We start from the raw sequence: 20054 nt of genomic DNA, 5'->3' as shown, positions 1-20054 counted from the left end.
GCGACGCTTTGAGTTAGTCGTTTTTCTTTCTCTATCTTTTATTTCAAACAAACAGCATCTCAACAACCATGCCACCCCCCACCACAGCGCCAACTACACTACAACAACGCCACACCACCACCTTCGCCTTCACCTTCACAACTTCATCCCACATCATCGCTTCTACGGCCATTCCCACACCACCTGTGAACACTGAACGTCGGGCTGTCTTGGGCCCGTTCGGCGATTGGTGCCAAATGCACCGATCCGCGAGCGCGAATGGCAGCCTTTCCGAGGGGAAAATTCGGATCAGAAACGCTTCACACCCACTTCTCCTCCGTCCAATGGGCAAGCGCGAGGCGGCTTGGCCCCGCCTCCAGGCGCATGGAGGTGAATTCCGTCTAGGTCCGTCTATGCAAATTTTAGGATCAGGGGAGGTTCACACCCATTTTTGCCCGACCAACGGCTGAGCGGGGGGGGGGGGGCGGTATGGCCCCGCCTCCAGTCGCGTCCTGATCCGGGAATTTGCATATCGGCTTCTCCTGCCGGCTATAAAAAGGCGCGAGAATTACCAGGTTGAGGGGAGTTGCTTTTGGAGACAAGGAGCATCGCGTTGGTGGAGTTGAGTCGAGTGCACGCGGTAGAGCTGCGGGCGGCTGGTCGGGCAGCTCGGGTCCGAGGCCAGGAGGACGGCAGTCGGCGACGAGGCTGCGGTGTGGGGGATCGCTCATCTCGTCGCGGGACCCAATTCAGCCAGCCACTCCCCGCCCCCAGGGCATCAACAATTTCCCCTTCCCCCGCGCTGAGAGTGCAAAAGGGGGCCCCGTTCCTCCCGCACCCCAAACGTAGTGCCAACAAGCACGCCAGGGGCCCGGAGTCGGGGCACAGCAGCGCGGCCACTTTGTGGCTTGCCTGCCAACGCGTCACGAGGACGCGGGTAAGACCTCCTCGGTTTCGCGGACCTAGCCGCTCCTCTCGGTCCCACACACATTTGGCCTCCGGGCCTGTCTGCCTCCTTGTCTGTGAGGGTGGCTTCTTTCTTTTGCTTTTGTGTAAATGTGTGTTGGCGCCGTCTGTGAAGTAAAACTGTGTAAGTGTTGCCGTGCGTACGCGTTAGTCGGTTGTATTACATTTGCTTTTTGTGTATGGCTGTATATACGTGCTTTCTGTGTGTCGCGTAATAAAGTGCTTGCATGTTGAACTGTGTCCGTTTCGCTTCGTCTCCTTCCTTTTAATTGACTCTCCATCCTGCTTCACATAAGGGGTTCGTAATGGGTGCAACATCCCGGTAATTAATCTGAACCGTCCAGGTCGACGATAACACCACTCGGTAATCCCGATAATACGGAACGGGCCGCCCAAGCGGCTCGTGTCCGGAGTCGACCTGTGGCGAGGTACGATTGCCCGGTTTACCATCCGCGTGGGTACTTAGGTAGGTCGAGTTTGGCGAACAACCCTATCCTACACGGGTGGCTGATTGGCATGATCGTGGTGAGGTTAAACCCCCACCCGTGACTAGCTCCCGGCGTTGTTCCGAGAGGGTCACGACTGAATTGTCTGTCCAGTGGGCGACGTGTCGCGATTCGAGTTACGTGGCCGTTCGCACGCCGGCAGGCGCGAATTCGCAACAATACATTTGAATTGTCATGCAATACAGTACTATATAGTTTTCGGCCCTATATCTCAATGGTGAAGAATCACTTGAAAATTCTCGTAGTCGGATCCAGATCCAGATCTTCACCAAAATCTAATCAGTTCGTCTGTCACACACCGAACCTGTCCAGATAATTTCATCCGGATCCATCCACAACTTTTTGATATATCCTGCACACAAACAAACAAACAAGCAGTCATAGACTGGTACTTACGAAATCGTCAACTTGACCTCTGACCTTGTCTAATAAAAGCTGTCTCTGGAGAAGGTAGCGACGCAAACCAGAAGTTTCTACGATGATTCTGTACCAAACCATCAAAAATAGAATGTTTGATTTCACTGTGACCTTTGACCGATTTTGACCAAAATCTAATCAGCGCTAGCCATCACCCTCCTGAATCACGTGGTGTAATTTGACATTGGTAGCTTCTTCCGTTCTCGAGTTATCGTGCCGACAAAAACACACACACAAACAGAGGACGGAAGTCATCAATATACTTACGAAATCTTTAGATTTCGTAACCAACAAAGACAGAAAGGGGTGAAAACATAACTTCCTTCACCTTTGGTGGCAGAGATAATAAACACCATCTGTGGACAAAGCGAAGTTCCAAAATAAAGGGAGGATGTTCGTTTATTTCATTTTCCCCTTGTCTGTATTAAAGTCCGTGTGTTGAGTTGCCTCGACTTTAGACCTTAATTTACTTCACGTATTATTATAACATTTTCAATTATTACCCTTGTAAATATTTGTATTTTCATAAAATTCCCATGTTTATTTTAAGATGCTGGTGTCCATGTATCTGTTGTGGGTTCGAGTATAAACCCCTTGTGCTGTGTTTCCGTCACTCTGCCCGTGCCGCCCTGCCCCTCCCGTACACACCATGATCTCTGAGGATCACATGGCCGTCTCCAAGGAAAACCACTCGACGATACAGCATGGTCGGTGTTAACCGCCCATCTACCACAATTGGGTCGGGGGATCTCTGACCTTTTATCTCTTGACCTCATCATCTCAGCAGTTCATCTTTACATCATTATACATACTCGTATCAAGTTTGACTTGGATCCCTTCAGCCGCTCTTAAGTTATCGCGGTAACGAAAACTTATCACGGATGCATGGGATGGACGGCCGGACAACCCAAAAACATAATGGCTCTGGTGACTTCATCACGGAGGCATAACAATAGAAAGATATAAACAATGATCCTCCATGCAATCTTGCCGAGGATATGGACAGAGCCCAGACTGGGCATACTCGCTTGCCCAAAATGGTCTACTCTCCGCCCAATATTGGTGAGGAGAGGGGTTGAGCTTGCCTCAAGCAAGCAAGCAAACTTGGTTTTACATTGTTGTGGAAATTACTCCATAGAGTTATTACCCCAGTAAGCTGGTACTCGTTTTAGTAAAAGTAATTAAATGTGATATTAGATATGTGTCACCATTATGTCAGAGCCCGAATTGCCTCAGAGGGCTAGGGGTGAGGGTTCATGGCAGAGTTGTCCTGCCCACCCAGCTGAGAAGTGCCAATGGTGAGTGAGAAGTGAGGGGAGGGTGTGGCATGGCACGTCAATGGCACATGCCCGATGGCATAAAAGGTGGGGGTGACTCGGGAAGAGGAGATTGCCTTTGTGGAGATGGATGCGCCAGACCGCTTGCTGAAAGCAAGCATATTGCTTGGCTGACTTGGTGGTTCCACCAGTACAATAAAGGAGGTCAAAGGCCATGATCCGACCCAGAGTCGTCCAATCACCTGACCTCTACAGTCGTATTGATATGTCTCGTCAGGTTTGTACCATGCAATCTAAGCGACCGGTGACAACAACAATAGATACACTTTATGGTTTTATTTTCCTGTTAACAGATTTCTCTACAAGAACTCTATTGGCATGGGTAAAAAAAAAAAAAAAAAAAAAAAAAAAAAACTTAAAAAAAAAAAAAGTACCTGCTTGACTGCGCCTTTCACAGCACAAGGCATGTAACCGTCCAACAGATGCCAACTTAGCATCAAGAGTGGCCAATTCTGGGCATGGAACCTAAGCAAATGACACAAACAGGATGCCAAAAATCACCAAAACAACACATGGGAAAAAGCACATCACAAACATGCACATCAATTGTTAAATGACTTAGAGTTCAGTCTTCTAAGGCTGCACTCTGAAATAGGGGATGGTACATTAGCAAATCAATAACTTGCAAAAATTCACCACTGAATTTCAATTCCTGACAGACACGTTTAAAAGTAAGACCACCATGCATTTCATATTCATAGAATGTCAAAAAAAATAAATCAGCAAACTAATGCCTTGTGAATAAGCCCTATGATATACTTCAAACTCCAACCAGGATTACAAAAATTGCCCAAAACATCCCTTCTGTCATATCACTAACACTTAACACCCATATAGATTGAAGAACTAGTTTTGCCGGCGAAGGTGGGTGTCGATCTGAGTCAGCGTACAGGTAAAACAATGGATGAAATCAACAGGACATTGATTGAAGTATGCTAACCGACATGGGAAGCAAGGAGAAGCTGACGCTTCAGTCGTTAACCGATTGGAGCAAAAGCATCCATATCCTATTTTAGTTAGCCAAAGGGCCATTGAGCTGCAAGAAAAATAATTTAAGTAAGGAAATTTTGAAATTAAAGTTGAGATTAAAGAAACAAGAGCAAGAATTGCTTTGCAATGCATGTTCCTACCAATGTGACATTTTCACATTCAGGCGTTTAAAAGCACTGCAATATAACTAGCGATTAATAGCAATGATGAACAGGCATTCGATAATATGAGTGAAGAAAGTGAAAAAAAAAAATCTTTATCATTAAGAAATCATTGCGGCCTGTTCCAAGTCAAGGCATGGTTGAGCGGACGAAAAAAAAAGCATGGCAGCTTCAGACCCCAGCGAGGTTACCCAGGAAACGCCTTTAGACTCCAGAGAGCGAGGTGGCCGAGAAACGCCTGATGAAGGATACAATTAAATAAGGCAGTGAATTATCTTTAAAAGGGGTGCTTTAATTAATCCAAACATCCAATTTTGCACTTCCTTAGAGTTTTCTTAGTTTGCATGTAAAGTTTCAGTCTACTAGGTTTTAGTTTTGGAGGATGGACACACACACACACACACACACACACACACACACACACACACACACACACACACACACACACACACACACACACACACACACACACACACACACACACACACACACACACACACACACACACACACAAACCCAAAACTTCCAAATGAAAAACAAATTCGACAAATTTCAGAAAATTAAACATACAAACTAGAATATCTTGGTGATCTGACACCGCTCAAGTTCAGCGAGGTGCCTCTCCCAGTCTCTGAAGGCACGAATGTTCATGACTTATCCACTGGCACTTCTCGTCCATCTTTGGAGAAGTCATTAAAGCATAACGAAAGTATTCTACAGAAAAAAATGACGTTTTCTACGGAGCAAACAGTAAACATTGTCAAGTGGTATTTTGACACCAAATTAACTGCTTCCATCAGACGAGGTTCTGTACTGAATATGGAGTGCATCCCAGAAACAAGCCAAGCAAGCCAAGCAAGCCATCCATTTGGAAACTTGCGAAAAAGGTTAAAAGTGAAGGGACGATTCTCATCATTAACAACGGAAGGTCCTGTCACCCAAGAAATGTACGGTGTGAAGGAAACATGGAACGAGTTTGTGAGTCAGTCATGCAAAGTTCGAAGAAATCACATCGACAAAGATCAGCTGAACTGGGTCTCACTCCCAGCAGTATCAGAAGAATAATGAAACAAGATTTAAACCTCTTTCCTTTCCACATCATAACAGCCCATAAATTCACAGATGGGGATAAAACAGCACGAGTCACTATGTGTGAGATGCTGCAGCAGAAGATGGAGGCAAGCCCAAACTGGATTCGTGATGTGTGGTATAGTGACGAGGCACACTTTCACGTCAATGGTGCTGTTAATTCACACAACAACATTTTCTGGGGAAGTCAATGCCCAGATGAGGTTGAAGAGAAGTCGCTTAATGGTCGGAAAGTCACTGGTTTTGTGGGCGTCAGCTACAGAGGTGTGTTTGGCCCGTATCGGTTTAAAGCCAAAAATGGAAGAACGGTTATCATCGATCAAGAACGATACCGGTTGATTGTCAACGTATTTCACGAATACTTGAAACAATCGATTAGCACTGCAGCCCTCCGGCAACAGTGGTCCATGCAAGACGGCGCTACCCCACATACAGCCAACAAAACAATTGCCTTTCTGCATAAAAAATTAGGACGAGTTCTCAGTTTGCGTATGGAAAATGAATTGTCTCCACACAGTCCCGACTTCAATCTGCTGGATTTTTTCCTCTGGGGAGCTTGTAAGGATAACGTCTACAAGGAACACCTCAGATCTGAATGTAGCAGTTGAGGCTCATGTGCAGACAGTAACCATTTAAACTTGCAGAAACGTCTTTTAAAACTTCACAATTCCTGTGAATATGCGTGTGCGTGCTCACATCGAACACCTCAACTATAAGCACATTAACACATAATGAGTTTCAATTCTCCACGATTTGATTTTCATTTTCTGACTTAATTTTTTTTGTTTTATTACTCAATGTTTTAGTTAATAACGTTTTGAAGTGGTTAACCTTTTATTGACACATCCTGTATATATAGTTGCGGTTCTGCGAAACCGGCACTTCCCCTAGGCAAATGCATACAACATATAGCGGTCCCCAGGAAGTTATTTCATTGGTATTCATTTTAGTTAGCCCTTCCCTCATGTCCAATGGGTATATGGGACAAAATGTGTTGCGTTGGTAATCGTTGCAAGTGCTTTCAGTTAGATCTATAATTCCATTCTCTATACCTTTATCTATTTTATTTACTTCACACACACACACACACGACATCTTCACGCACGTCACCAGACAGGTTCATTTGCATATGTCACCAAAACCACGTTCAAACCGCATGCCATTCCTCAATGCACACTTCGTTTCAAACGTCTCCGTACTTGAACCACAACCCACCAACCTTCACATTACCACAACACCTTCCTAAAAATCCCTACAATAACCTACGCTCACCCACCTCACCACAACCTCTATGAATGCCAAAACCAGTCAATACCCCGGACGCCCACCGCTGTCCTTTGAATATATCGGGGAACCATGGACACCACTTATCATGGCAGATTCTTATGTTCAGAACGTTTTCTGCATGTAGCTCAAAGCGCAAGTTTGCGCTGGAATCCGTTCAGCATCGCTAAGATAGCCCTGGCGCTCCGCTAAATCACAATCCCCATTTGGTATACAGCGCACGTTCATGGCCGGAAAGTGCGCCCAGAAACAAGTGCCCCATGTTAATCTCAGAGCTCCATCACATGGCTGAGGTTGGGGGGGGGGGGGTTGGAGGCCATTTTCGACTTCAGTCTTCGCAGGGGTGGGGCTACTTATTGGGAAGACATCCATGCACCAATGGGGGTGCTGGTCTGATCGACCAACGACCATCCTGATCCAACTTTGGGCTCCTCCCTTGCCGGACATCTATAAAACACCCTGAAAGAGTAGTAGTGAGAGTTGAGAGTCAGAAGTAGTCGCTGACGGCTGACTAAGTGCTGAGGTCTTCGTGCTGGGTGCTTAGCGAGGAGAGGAGGGTTCTGGCTTGATAGACAGCACAAGGAGGAAGGCGGAACAGAGTGCTAGGTGGACAAGTGGGCAGAACGCGAGAGAGATCCTAGAGCATTAGCATTAACATTTACAGACCTTATCACATGCCATTGTTAAGCTTCCCTCTTACACGTTCTGTCTCATTTCTGTCTCGTCTGCTGTGGACGCACAAGACCTAAAAGAGCAACCCCACAGACACACACCTCTTCTCATTTTTCCCCTTCTCTGCACCCCACTTGCACCTCCTCACGTATGCACCGGAGACACCCCCAGGTTTCCTCCATCTTTCCGCCACTTAAGCGACTGGGTTTGCGCTGGTCCGTCAGACGCACCAGGTATTCTGGAGGTCGCAATCACCTCGAGCTGTCCATCTTTCTTACTATTCTAATTTCCTCGGGTGCGTGTCTGATGACGCCTGTCATGTTAGTGTAAGTTCTTTGAATCGGGTGAGTTCTGCAACGTGTCCTCTTTTGTAAATACCCACATTTATTTTGCTGTACCCCACAAATCCTCGCTTTCCCCTGCTGTACATATTGTTGCGGGGCCGGGTATCGGCTGCGAGCACGACCGCAAGATGGAGCCGCATAGTCGACTCCGCCGATCACCCGGAATTTAGATCGTACTTCTTCGGAAAACTCCGAAGAATACGGGTCCCTTATCGGACCGTGAAGCATCAATATTTCTACCACGTGGTACAGGGTTATTGCCAATTTTCAAAATACCTAGAGATCCACCTGGCAATTTACAGAGTCTTCACAACCTCGACGGCACCCGTACGGAACGAGAAGCTAGCGTACTCGAACCATGTGTGACCCGAGCGGGTGGTCACCGAGATCTGTCGGTCCAAAGGTCCCCTTACGGCGGCACAATGGCCTTGCTAATTTTCCAACACGCTAAGCCAATGGAGGAAAGGACACGAACGGGCTGATACATTTCACAAATGGGGATCTTTATTAAACAATAGGGAAATAAGGGGAGCACGTAAGGGCAGAGTTAAACCAACTATAAGAAATGAAATGCAAATAATGTACAAGGCACTTAACAGTTGCTACTTAAAGATGGGCGCGCGCGCACACACACACACACACACACACACACACACACACACACACACACACACACACACACACACACACACACACACACACACACACACACACACACACACACACACACACACACGCCAATGGTCTTTATTGAAGGCCTCCAGCTCGAGGACAGGTGAGCTAGAGACCAGAGCCTGCACTTGGACCTGTCCACCTCATGTGGTCTTCAACGATCTGGCTCTTGGGGACTCAAACCCACAGCAATGATGCCACTCCAAGCACCAGGGACGGAGGAAAAGCGTCGGACGCCAGATGGATGAGACGAGGGACGACCCGAGCACTGCCAAGCCGACCAGACCAGACGAGTCGATCTCCGGCACCTCAAACCCGATCGCCCAACCTTGACGCTGTTTCTAAGGCCCTGGCGTTCCTTATATTGCCTTTCTCCTGCGGGCTGGGGTGTCATGGGAAGGATTGTCGTCTGAGACGTCTCGCCTTCCATTGGTCCGGGGTTTGTGGGAATGTCGGTGTCTGAGACGTCTCGCCTCTCATTGGTCGCGGGGAACATTTCATATCTCTGTGGCAGAGTCAGAGCTCTGGTGGCCGAGGAAACTCCGCCCACGTACGTGGTCGAACGCACGTAGACAATGGCGTCGGTGTGAGGAAGCGAGGTGAAGGCGTGTTGTTGTAAACGAATATCCACAGCGCACACACGCAATTCCCGTTAGACACAGGTAGGGGGCCCTAACTCTAAACACACACTTACCGATATAACTGTTCTATTGAGACTGAATGTTGAGTGCAGTAAGCTTCCAGATTGGTAACAATATTACTTTTGTCATAAAACCTATTTATTATTGTACCACATGCCCTTTCCTCACCTTAATTATTAATAAACCTGCTTATATTATAAATATACCCAGCTCGGTCTGTCTTTCCCCTATTGGTCCAGCATAATCCACACACAGGTTAGCCAGGAAGTTCTGCCCCACTAATTTGCTCTTATTAGCCGATGCGTACTTCACAGCTCTGCTCGGCTGCACCTGATACGGTAAGTTAACACAAATACGCATCGAAGGCACGAAACTTGCTTGGTATGGTCAGTACACCAGAAATGGTAACACGCAAAGTAGTGTAACCCTGCCAAGATTGGCAGTACCAATCTGCGTTCATGGTTGCCCAGCAACCTGCCGGCGCACAGAGATATTTGTACCCGGTGGCCTCAGGAATGAGCGTTCGGGAAGGACCAGAGTGCTTCCTCTCGGGACGAGCCTTAAACCCCAGATCCGCAACAATATGTATATTCTCTGCCAGTTTGTCCGTTCAAGGCGGAGCCTGGAAATCAAATCACTGCCATTTTGATCGCTCCGTATAGATCTCAGGATCCATAGGTCTCTGGTGTACATGTAAAAACTGAACGAGTCTTGTATCATTAAACTAGAAGGGCACTTTGAATAAATAAATCAAAATTTATGAAAAAGTAAACTATCAAAAATACAACCCAACATAATCTATACAAGATCATGATGGAGCCGAACCTTGAATGCAAGGAGATAGGAGAAGGTGACTTGGTCAGCTATAGCTCTCCAGGAGACACAGCGATCACGAGCTCGACGCAACAACATCTTTGCCAAATGCAAGAAGAGATGTCCCTGCAACTCCAGCAGGAGAGCATCCACAACGTTCCCTTGTCGCTCATCCATTTCTCGGCCAAGTTCCTGGTCAAACCTACAAGCGGTGCGATTCATGCTCATAACTGGACAGGTTCTATTCTTTCATCAGCTTTCCCTGCAATACCAACTCAAAACATTACTCAACCAAATAGATTGATATCACGAAATCCATAGCTCTCCATTGGTATTAGTTAAAGCTCCCAGTTGGATCTCGCCAAAAGGAAAAACTTTTTTTTTTCAAACATGCACACTGTATTACACTTTACCAACTAGACCTTACGAACTTTCACTGTGCTTAACAAAAGTTGTAAAGTTTCTTTCATGGTGCAACTAAAATAAAACATTTTAAAGCTTTGAAGACTGACAACATGCAAGGATGGTTTTGAAAATAAAAAATAAAAAAAGAAAGACACCAGTCAAGTTAAATGATGCAATGTTGAAGTATCGTCTTACCGAAAAAGGGCTAAAGCCGCTTGCTCAATCCGCTCCGTAACTACTGACAGTTGCACAACACCATGCATCGCTAGGAGCAGATGCAAGCGCAACTCAACATCATCAGCTCGTAGAGCATCACACGCCTAGAAGACAAATGGTGACATTGGTAGTGGGTATTATAATATGTACGCATTTCTAGGCAAAAAAAATTAAATTAAAACTGGTAAACCAGTAATCCCGGGCTTCAAGGCGTGCCTCCATTTTAACAAATTTCAACACTATCACCCTGTCACATGATATGGGTTTTCCTAGTTAGAAAGTTAGTTCGAGTTTGCAATGGGGTCCAGCTATGGTGTCCCTCATATTATATCAATGAAGGATTAAAAAGCCCATAGCAATACATGATAAAGAAAGAAACCACATTGGACAAATCGAGGCTGGACAAATTTTCAAGTCCCCAAAAAAGTCCAATAACTACACATTTGCATATTAATGTAAATGGCGAACTCGAAGAACTTTAAAATATCTTCCAGAATGTGTGGTCACTATATGACTATCTTCTTTAGTTTTCATTTTACGACATGTCAAAAATTGGTGATTTTAAACTTTGGGGGGCTCTGGGGCCTCATTGGGGTAAAATACAGACATAGTGTAAACATATTTGGAGTCCCCTATTCAAGGCCTATCAGAATCTGTCATTAAATTTTTTCAACTCTCATTTGCATATTTGGCATACTTAATGAGGCGAATCGGCATCATTTTAATCATATAAATTTTGCAACGATTTTGACGAAATTAACAACTTAACATTCCAATGGAACCTCGCAGATGTGTGCAAAAGTTTGAGGCTGTCGGATTATCCCTTCTGGAGAAGAATGTTTTTAGGTTTTGGAGAAAATCCAATATGGCCGCCATACCATGTGACGTACGTCATCAAAATTTTCAAAGTATAAACCTCAGGTGGAGAGTTATTAAATGGATAAATTTCATTGAATTTCATCCAAGCGTTGTTTTCATTTTATGACATTTCAAAAATGGGTCATTTTCAACTTTGGGGGGCTCTGGGGCCTCACTGGTGTCAAACACAGACATCATATAAACATATTGGGAGTCCCCTCTTTATGTCCTATCTAAATGTGTCATTAAATTTTTTAAACTCTCATTTGCATATTTTGCATATTTAATGAGGCGAATCGGCATCATTTGAAATCATATAAATTAGATAACGATTTGGACCAAATTAACAACTTAACATTCCCATGGAATGCAGCAAATGTGAGCAAAAGTTTGAGGCTGTCGGATTATCCCTTCTGGAGAAGAAGTTTTTAGGTTTTGGAGAAAATCCAATATGGCCGCCATACCACGTGACCTACGTCATCAAATGTTTCATAGTATAAACTTCAGGTGGTGAGTAATTATCCTGTTAAGTTTCGTTGAATTTCATCCAACAGTTTTCCCTCCAGATCCACCACAAAATCGGTCAGTAAAACATAAAATGCCTTTAATAATAATAATACTAACGAATTCAATAGAGCTTCAGCCATGCTTGAAGCCCTAATAAAGAGAAAAAGGTGAAGCAAACGCAAATCAAAAAAAAAAAAAAAAAATTGGAAAATTTGTACATAAACATAATACAATTGATTATTTTATATCCCTGTATAAAAGGTTATTGGAAGCAGCAAATAGAATGAGTGAATTTCTCATTAATTTATCTAGAGGCAGGAATGCTTTACCCTTGTGGATCTCTGATTAGCTTTTGGTACAGCCGTTTTATAGCCAACAACCCACGCCAATTTGAGGCCATTTCTTTTTTAACTCGCTGCACCATTCAAACACACAACCACAAGAAAGGTTGCCGATGATGCCCATCTCTTGTGAATATCACTGGTTTGATGTTCTTCACAATTAACTTATGATACATTTCTGTTCCACAGGCCACATCACTGTATGATCTGCCATCTTCGTTTTACCCAGAATGGTTTGACCAGCATCAATGTTACTTCCCATGTAACTTGCTCAGGGAAGACAATAAAACTACAAAAGTTTTCAGCACTAACCCTTTACTTCGACAGTTTAATATATATATATTAAGTTTAAATATATATCTATATTTTTTCCAATAACTTTTATACAGTATTGCCTCTGGCTGAAATGTAGAATATACATCTGAATCAGTTGCAAATATTGAAAATTGACCAATTGGAAATTGTATAAAAATTAAAAATAAATAAAAATCGACGTTCAATCAGACTCATTGGCATAATGGAAAGAGCATCTGCTTAGAGTCTGTGAGGTTGGCGGTTCAAACGCCAGCCAAGTCACACCAAAGACTAAAAATTGTACGTGCTGCTTCCTTGCTTAACGCTCGGAATTCAAAAAGGATAGAGCACGGACAAACAGCCATATGTTGGCAACCATAGCGAAGCCTTTGATCTCCGTGCATTGAAGTTACTTGAAAGGGAACTCATATCATCATCATCATCAAGTTATCAATAATCTTCACTGGAGTGTGCTTTTTGACATCTCGACAACACAAGAAAATTTTACAGCACAATTAAAACAATTACCCTTACATTGAATATTCAATATAATAACAGCAAAAGTGTATGATTAACATATGGGAAGGTAGAACAAAAAAAAACAGTTGACCGTATGACCAATCCGGCAAATATTTATAACATGTTATAAATTACCTTTGTTATTGGTTACCTGCAGTGTGGAGAGCAGGCATTGCTGCCATGAAAGATTTTGCGCAAAAACATCAAAAAGACAGCCATCACGAATGTGCTTTAAAGCCAGCTCAGGATTGCCACTCGAGCGCAGCAGGTCTACAAGGCGAATGTGCAGATCCATGTCACGTGGCCGCAAGTTTATCTCAGCACGAAGAAGATCCTCAAGTTCATCAGGGCTCCTCGCCATGCACTCCTGCCATATCAGAACAGCAAGTCCATTATGTGGAGTGCTCGACGGTTAAACTGCATCAGATGTTGACTATTGCACAACACTTGCGAATAAAGCGAGTGGTTTGAAAACATGAAATCAAAGCCAAGAACCACAATGATCTAAAATCTATGGAACAGCCAAGATTTGAGCCACGTGGCATCACAATTGTACCTTGAGTGTAAATACGGCGGGACTCCCAGGATAAAGTTGTGCTGCTCTGTCCACCCAGTACCTAGCACGGCCATCCTGAGGGTCTCGCCCCTCACTGAGAAGCTCTGCTATCTTCAACACCAATTCCTTTTGGGTCCCATTAAGCTCAAATGAGCGCTAAAAGAAAAGAAGTGTTAGAACAGCAGAGCTGGAGAATGATAGCAGAGTGATGAATGTCAGCTTTGAAACAAATAAAAAGGAGTCGTAAAATGAAATGTGGCAAGAGGCCAAGTTATTATGCATGCGAAAACCGGTGTCGAAAATATGACCGACCACACGTGTTTAAATACAAGCGTACCTCCTCAAACATGTACATTCCCTTCATTTCTTTCTACACTTCCCCACTCTTATTCTCTTTCATCTGCTGTCCGATTTTGATGAAATGACATTTCCAAAAGCAAATCTCCAACAAGGAATCTCATGACTGCCAGATTGAGACCTCACCAGGTACAGCAATGTCTGTGTGGCCCTGACTTTGTCAAACTGCTTGGATCAGTGGGTGCCGAGAACAGCTTACTTTTCAACTGAAATTTCAAGCAGACTCCATCAATGAAGAATTTAAACCAGCGACCACTAACAATGAGGCGGAACGCAGCGATTTTAACTTCAATGGCAACGTCCAAAAAGATTCCTGTGCTTTTATTCAAGCAGATCAATGGTAATTAAGTCACATTTTTTCATGAGCTTGACATGACCAGCCTATTTCATCCACTCACTGCTTTGCTTCGGAAATGTGGGTTCGATGTCCAAGGCCACTTGGTGCCATTTCAATTACCCCATCTACACTTACTCAAGAGGGTCAAGATCACAGTCTCTCTTGCAAGAGTAAGCCTTAAAGCTGGTACCACAGCCTAAATGGCTGCACATTTGAAGTAATGCAAAAGCAAATGTTAAGATCTTGATGATCTGAAGACACCGACAAAAAGTCAACGTAAAAAAATATTCTACCTTTTTAATGACGAGTTTCACCAAACCATAATTATACAACAAAATATTCTTAAAGCATTGCTTACACTTTCCAAAAACAAAACCTCTGCCTGCATTTCCAATATGAGACACAGAGCACATCTCAATGCTTGAGGATATTATGTTTGGAATCTGTTGACACAGCAGCAAAAAAGACCGAGGCACCAAGAGCCAATATCACCCCCACACCCACACCCCACCCCCCAAACAGTACCCTCCAGAAGAAGAAGAAAACTACCAAGCTACACAGAAAAGCCAAACAGAATATCAGGTTTCAATGCGGAAGTTAAATTGTTCACAGAAATTTCTCAACATGAATATTTTTGAAGTTCTAAAGCTCTCAACATTATTGCCATCTCTCGTGACACTAAAACACAAGAACTTTTGCTATCATCACAGACATATTGGTAGCCTCTCCGCCAGTTTAGCTTCCTCTGTCCTTCTGCAGCTCCTCCAGTGACCCTCTCCTGGATAAACTTCCCAAATATAGGATGACTGCACACCTCAACTCCTTTGTTCCTCACTTTTCCAATTTATACAACCATCCTCCAGAGGCTGTTCCTTCCGACTCTTCCCTCCAAGGCTTAAAAAGCAGGCAGTGCACCAACCAACATCTGGTGTAATCCCCAATCATATTTTCCACCCCCATTATTCCTACCTAATCCAACCTTAATACTTATAGGTCACTATTTCCTGCCATCCCGTCGCTTCTTTTCTGATCGTTCATTCCCTTGCTTGTGTCCATCTGTTGCACCACTGCCCTAATGTGAATTTTTTTGCCTTTTCACCCTCCATCAACTTACTCTTCCAGCAGCCTTGACTGCAATACAAACTCGCATCATTTAAAATTAAAAAAAATTTTTTACAAACCAAGAAGTCAAAATGATGACCCTGATTTGTAAGGAGGACGAAATCCATGGCATGGTACTTGTCATAATGAAAGCAACAAACTGTTCAAGTCATATATAAAGTTAAAATTTCACATTGAGAAATAAAGGTTTCTCTCTCTCTCGTACTTTCTCCAAGGGAAAGAAAATTCACAGAACTAGATGCGTCAACGTGGCGAGAAGGGGTAAGGGGGTTGAAGTGGGTAGGGTGGTTGAAGGGCAGGGGTGGTATTATTTCATTTTTGAGAGCAAAGTAAGGATTTTCTTAAGCTGTTCTTTAAAGAATACAAAGTAAAATCCCACTTTGGATACAATGACACCATCTCTAATCTCCCCCCATCCAAAACCACAATCATTTCTACCCCCGCGAATCCACCCCAAACCCACCGCCTTAAAATTCACTGCTTTCCTTCCTGAAAGTCCCTGTAATGTAAGGACCTGAAAGTCCCTTTAGTGTCCATCTTGTTTCTCCCCATGTACCACACATCTCATGTCTCTGTTCCACACTGTTTTTTTCCTTCCCTCTCCCACCTCTCTTGTCTCTTGCTTCCCTTGTTGTACGTTCTGTGTGTTAGCTCTCACATGAGCCTCAACAGTGTTTCTACAATAAAATTAATAAAAACAATTTCAGAAAGTATTACAGTTATAATAGCGATGCAATGTAGATCATGCAGGAACATCAAAATTAATCAACGAGAGTGAAATGTGCGATGGTATGTCATCGCAAATCCCCACGCTTCCACGTAAAGCAAAGTTGAAAGATGGCAAAAAGTTCCACCAGAAACAACCCAATATCAAATGCTGAGTTGAAAAACATGTTTTCCCATTTTGACCCCTGTGCCCCTCAGTCCCCACCCCCTGAGGCGTGAACCAGGAGTCAAATCCAAAAGAATAATTACATATTTCACGAGTCTCCCAATGTTGATTGCATGTACAAAATTTATTGTTTTTTTAATGTTTTAAAATATGCCCAAAATTGCATTTTACAGAATTTCACCTTTTGACCGCACCCTGGCGGGTGGCGAAACAATGATACTGCTCTCGAACCTTTGTGCCAAGTGGTGATCATAACAACTAAATTCGGTGAAATTTCCACCCAACCGTTTAGGACATAGCATGACAGACAGAGACAGACAGGCAGAACCGATTACAACATCCAAGTTTTTTTTCAAAAAGCATGGCGATAATGATATCATGGTCTGGAAATAGTTCATCAAGTTGAGCGCTTACACGCAAGCAAGCCACAAAACCCGATTCAAGAGAAATAAAGCACCCACTTTTCAACGTTATCAAAGATGGCTTAGAGAGAACCACGTCACATTAACAAAACAATACGAAACTAGAGGGGGAGCATTCGGTAGAGTGCAAAACCTCCGCTGCCAATACTGCTAGGTCACTCAAGTGAACCTGATATCCTATTCATTCAATTTGACGTCAACAGCGCTCACAGTTATAGTTTGCAACTTTCCCTTTTACATACTCAATTCATTCGTCATAACTAGATTCCTTGAGACAGAAATTGATTTTACGTGGGTATATCCATCTGAAGTTCCAAAATCAGCCGCAATTATAATTTTGGCATGTTTTTTTGTTGGAAATCACTTATTACATGTACAAATGCAAAAAAAAGACAAAAAAACGATGGGCCGAGGCGAAAAATTTTTTAGGCCAGGGTTTGGGGGCCGCGCAGGCCGCCGAACGCTAAAGGTTCCAGGTGTTCTCACCTGCATTCTACTGCATTTCCTGGTCCCTTTTAAGAGGATTGTGTATAGTGTTGTCCTTGTTAACAGGGTAAAAGCACTGAAGACAATCATTGAAGACATGAAATTCATCTTGCAAATTATTAATCAATGTTGTAATGTAAATTGTTGTCAAAATTCATTGTACAATAATGAATCAATCTGTAGGATAATATTCTTTCATTGTCTTTATAGCAAATTAAACAATGTTGACAATAATTGATACCAAGTTGCATAATAAGTGGACAATAATTGATACCAAGTTTCATAATAAGTTTGCATAACAAGTTGACAATAATTGATAACAAGTTGCACTAAAAGTTTGCAAAATAAGTTCACAATTGGTAATACTGTTGCATCCACTGGTTGTTGAGTTTTTGAGTCGATAATGTCAATAGGCGCCTAACCACTGAACATTGTTCACTTCTTTGTCTTTTGGTTCAGGTTGTGCTTTTTCTTGCTTGCACGTTGGTGAGAGTCTTGCCTTCTTTACAGCCTTCTCAGTCAGTTCTTTGGTCTTGCGCTTGGTCAACTTACTGAGAGCAGTTGCACCAAACTTCGCGCCTTCCTTCTTCTTCTTTGTCCCTCCTGTCTGCCAGTTCTGCCTTGTAGGTTTTGTAGGCTCCCCTCATGTTCTTGCACAGGTCTGAGTCTATGGGACTGTGCAGTTTGTCAGTCCTACTGTAGTACTGCACTGCAGTTTTTCCTGATGATCGAAGATTGTACTTGACACCCATCACTGCGCTGTAGGTCTCCATGTTTAGTCAGTGTGATCTGACATCCAAGACATCTCCCATGAGATTGAAGGCACTCTTAACTTGTGGCCCATGGAAGCAGGACAGGAGAGCCTTCACCATTCTTGAGAGAAGGGGGTACTTTCCACCTTCAAAGACCTTGGTCCACCAGTCGTCGATGCGAGCAGACTCATCTTCCTGAGCTGGTGGCAGGCTAGAGTCGATCTGGAAACTCCGAACCTCCAGTTCAAAGGCATCACATTCCACTGGTGCAAGGACATTTGTCACCAGGCGTGGCAACTTCAGGAGCATGTCACATAGGTACTTCTGGAGGTACTTTCGACATGTCACATAGGCCTTCTCCACACTCTGCAAGAAGTCATGCACTTCTCCATCTCCGCTACGGGCAGTGTTGACAATCTCAGACACACCAACTCCAAGAAACATCTTCTTCACTTGTAGCAGGTTGGCTTTGTCATCCAGGTCGAGGGTCTGAAGTCTCTTGCCTGAGGATGGCAGCTTCTCAGGTTTGACAAAGCAGGCCATGAACTCTCGGACAAGGTCCACCTGCTGGTCATTGAGCTTGTGGATCAGTGGGGCCTTCATCTCAAACAGGAGGACGTACTTCTTCAGCAGCGGGAACACTGATGTATAGAACATCAATATCAGTCTCATCAATTTCTTCTTGTGGAAGACGCGCTGCAGTATACGCTCCTTTCGTGCCTTGCCATCTTTGGTCATATTCTTCTTCTTCTTCAGAACATCATGGATCTGGCGTATTCTCTCCTTGGCTTTTGTGTCGACGTGCCTGCGATGGTAGACCTCCACAACCTGTGACAAGTAGTGTGTGTGATCAGCTTGAGAGAGGAAGCCAAAGTAGAAGACAACAAAGGCATCCCACAGCCGCAGAGTGTCAACACTGACATCATACACAGAGAGCCACCTGTGACTGACATACCGCTCTGGCATGGTATACCTGACACCAATCAGCCCACAGATTTCCTGCAAGAACTGCTTTAAGTCAGGTGACCACTTGAAGTCATTGTAGATGTCAGAGGATGTGCTCTGCGAAGTTGTCAAATGGGTCGCTCAGCTTCTTGGACACATTGTGAGCATGGTGACAGGAGTCCCCATCTATGTCCAACATGTGTGGGATGTTTTCCCTGATGCGAACTTCGACTCCTGACTTGGATCCCCACATGACTGAGCAGGAGTCCATGAGGATAGATATGCAGTTCTTCCACGGTAGCTCATACTTCTTCAACAAGTCAACCAGTTCCTGGTGCAACGAGGCACTGTCCACTTTGATCACAACAAGGGACTCTAGATGCTGCACTATGACCTGCTTATGCAGTGGGCTGTAGTAACTGGCCAGGACACATAAGACCCTCTGATGGTTTGTGCTTGTTGACTCATCAATGTTCAGAGAGAAGTATTCCCTCTGCAGTGCTGATATCAACTGGTGATGTACGGTATGTCCTAGTCCAAACCTAAGCTTGTAGGAAGCAGATGTCCTGTCCATTGTGAGCTGACCAAGGGCCTTTGCATCCAGGTTGAGTGCTTTGGCCAGGCTTATCAGTTCAGGGGCAAGGCTGAATGGAAGGGAATGCTGTGCGAGGAAAGCAAGGACCATGGCTTGAGCATTGGATACCCTGTCACCTATTGGTACAGCAGGCATCGGTGTACAGGGGATGGGGGCAGTAGAAGCAGCAGTGCAAGAGGTAGCAGAAGGTGAGGAAACACCTGGAGAAAAAGCAAAACCCAAAGCCAATGCAGAGTAAAAAAAGAAAAGCCAATCACCATTTACAATACGTGCTTCAGAAAGTGAATACAGTGACCGGTACAGTGATTACACTAAGCCTTAGACCAGGGGTCGGGAACCTTTTTGACTCAGAGAGCCATTAAAGCAAAATATTTGGAAATCATATTTCAGTGAGAGCCATATAATATATTTTAAGACTGAATTCAACTAAATGTTAGTATAATAAGCCTCTGAATTTATTCTTTTAAATAATGTTGTTATAATACTCACCATTAATGGGACTTCTGGTGCTGCATGGATTTGCTGATGGCTTTGTAGTCTGGTTGGTACTTGGTGAGGTTAAGCTTCATGCAAGCGTTG

General features: G+C 44.0%; 1 protein-coding gene across 7 annotated transcripts in view; it reads right to left on the bottom strand.

Moving 5' to 3' along the window:
- The window catches only part of LOC147026564 (E3 SUMO-protein ligase RanBP2-like), a 128654-nt gene that overhangs the window by 93766 nt on the left and 14834 nt on the right, over positions 1-20054 (bottom strand). For all 7 annotated transcript variants that reach the window (XM_085882118.1, XM_085882111.1, XM_085882115.1 and 4 more), the window contains exons 4-8: positions 13568-13723; positions 13163-13378; positions 10472-10596; positions 9884-10073; positions 3580-3670 (exon numbers count right to left, since the gene is read on the bottom strand). In XM_085882118.1, the coding sequence (XP_085738244.1) occupies positions 3580-3670; positions 9884-10073; positions 10472-10596; positions 13163-13378; positions 13568-13723 (778 nt within the window). The remainder of the gene's footprint in view (positions 1-3579; positions 3671-9883; positions 10074-10471; positions 10597-13162; positions 13379-13567; positions 13724-20054) is intronic.

This window comes from Eptatretus burgeri, chromosome 5 (genome assembly GCF_056783735.1).
Source record: "Eptatretus burgeri isolate ZD-2024b chromosome 5, Ebu_testis_v1, whole genome shotgun sequence".
NCBI classification, from domain to species: Eukaryota; Metazoa; Chordata; class Myxini; order Myxiniformes; family Myxinidae; genus Eptatretus; species Eptatretus burgeri.
The sequence above is the reverse complement of the archived record's forward strand: the minus strand, read 5'-3'. Positions and strand labels throughout refer to the sequence as shown.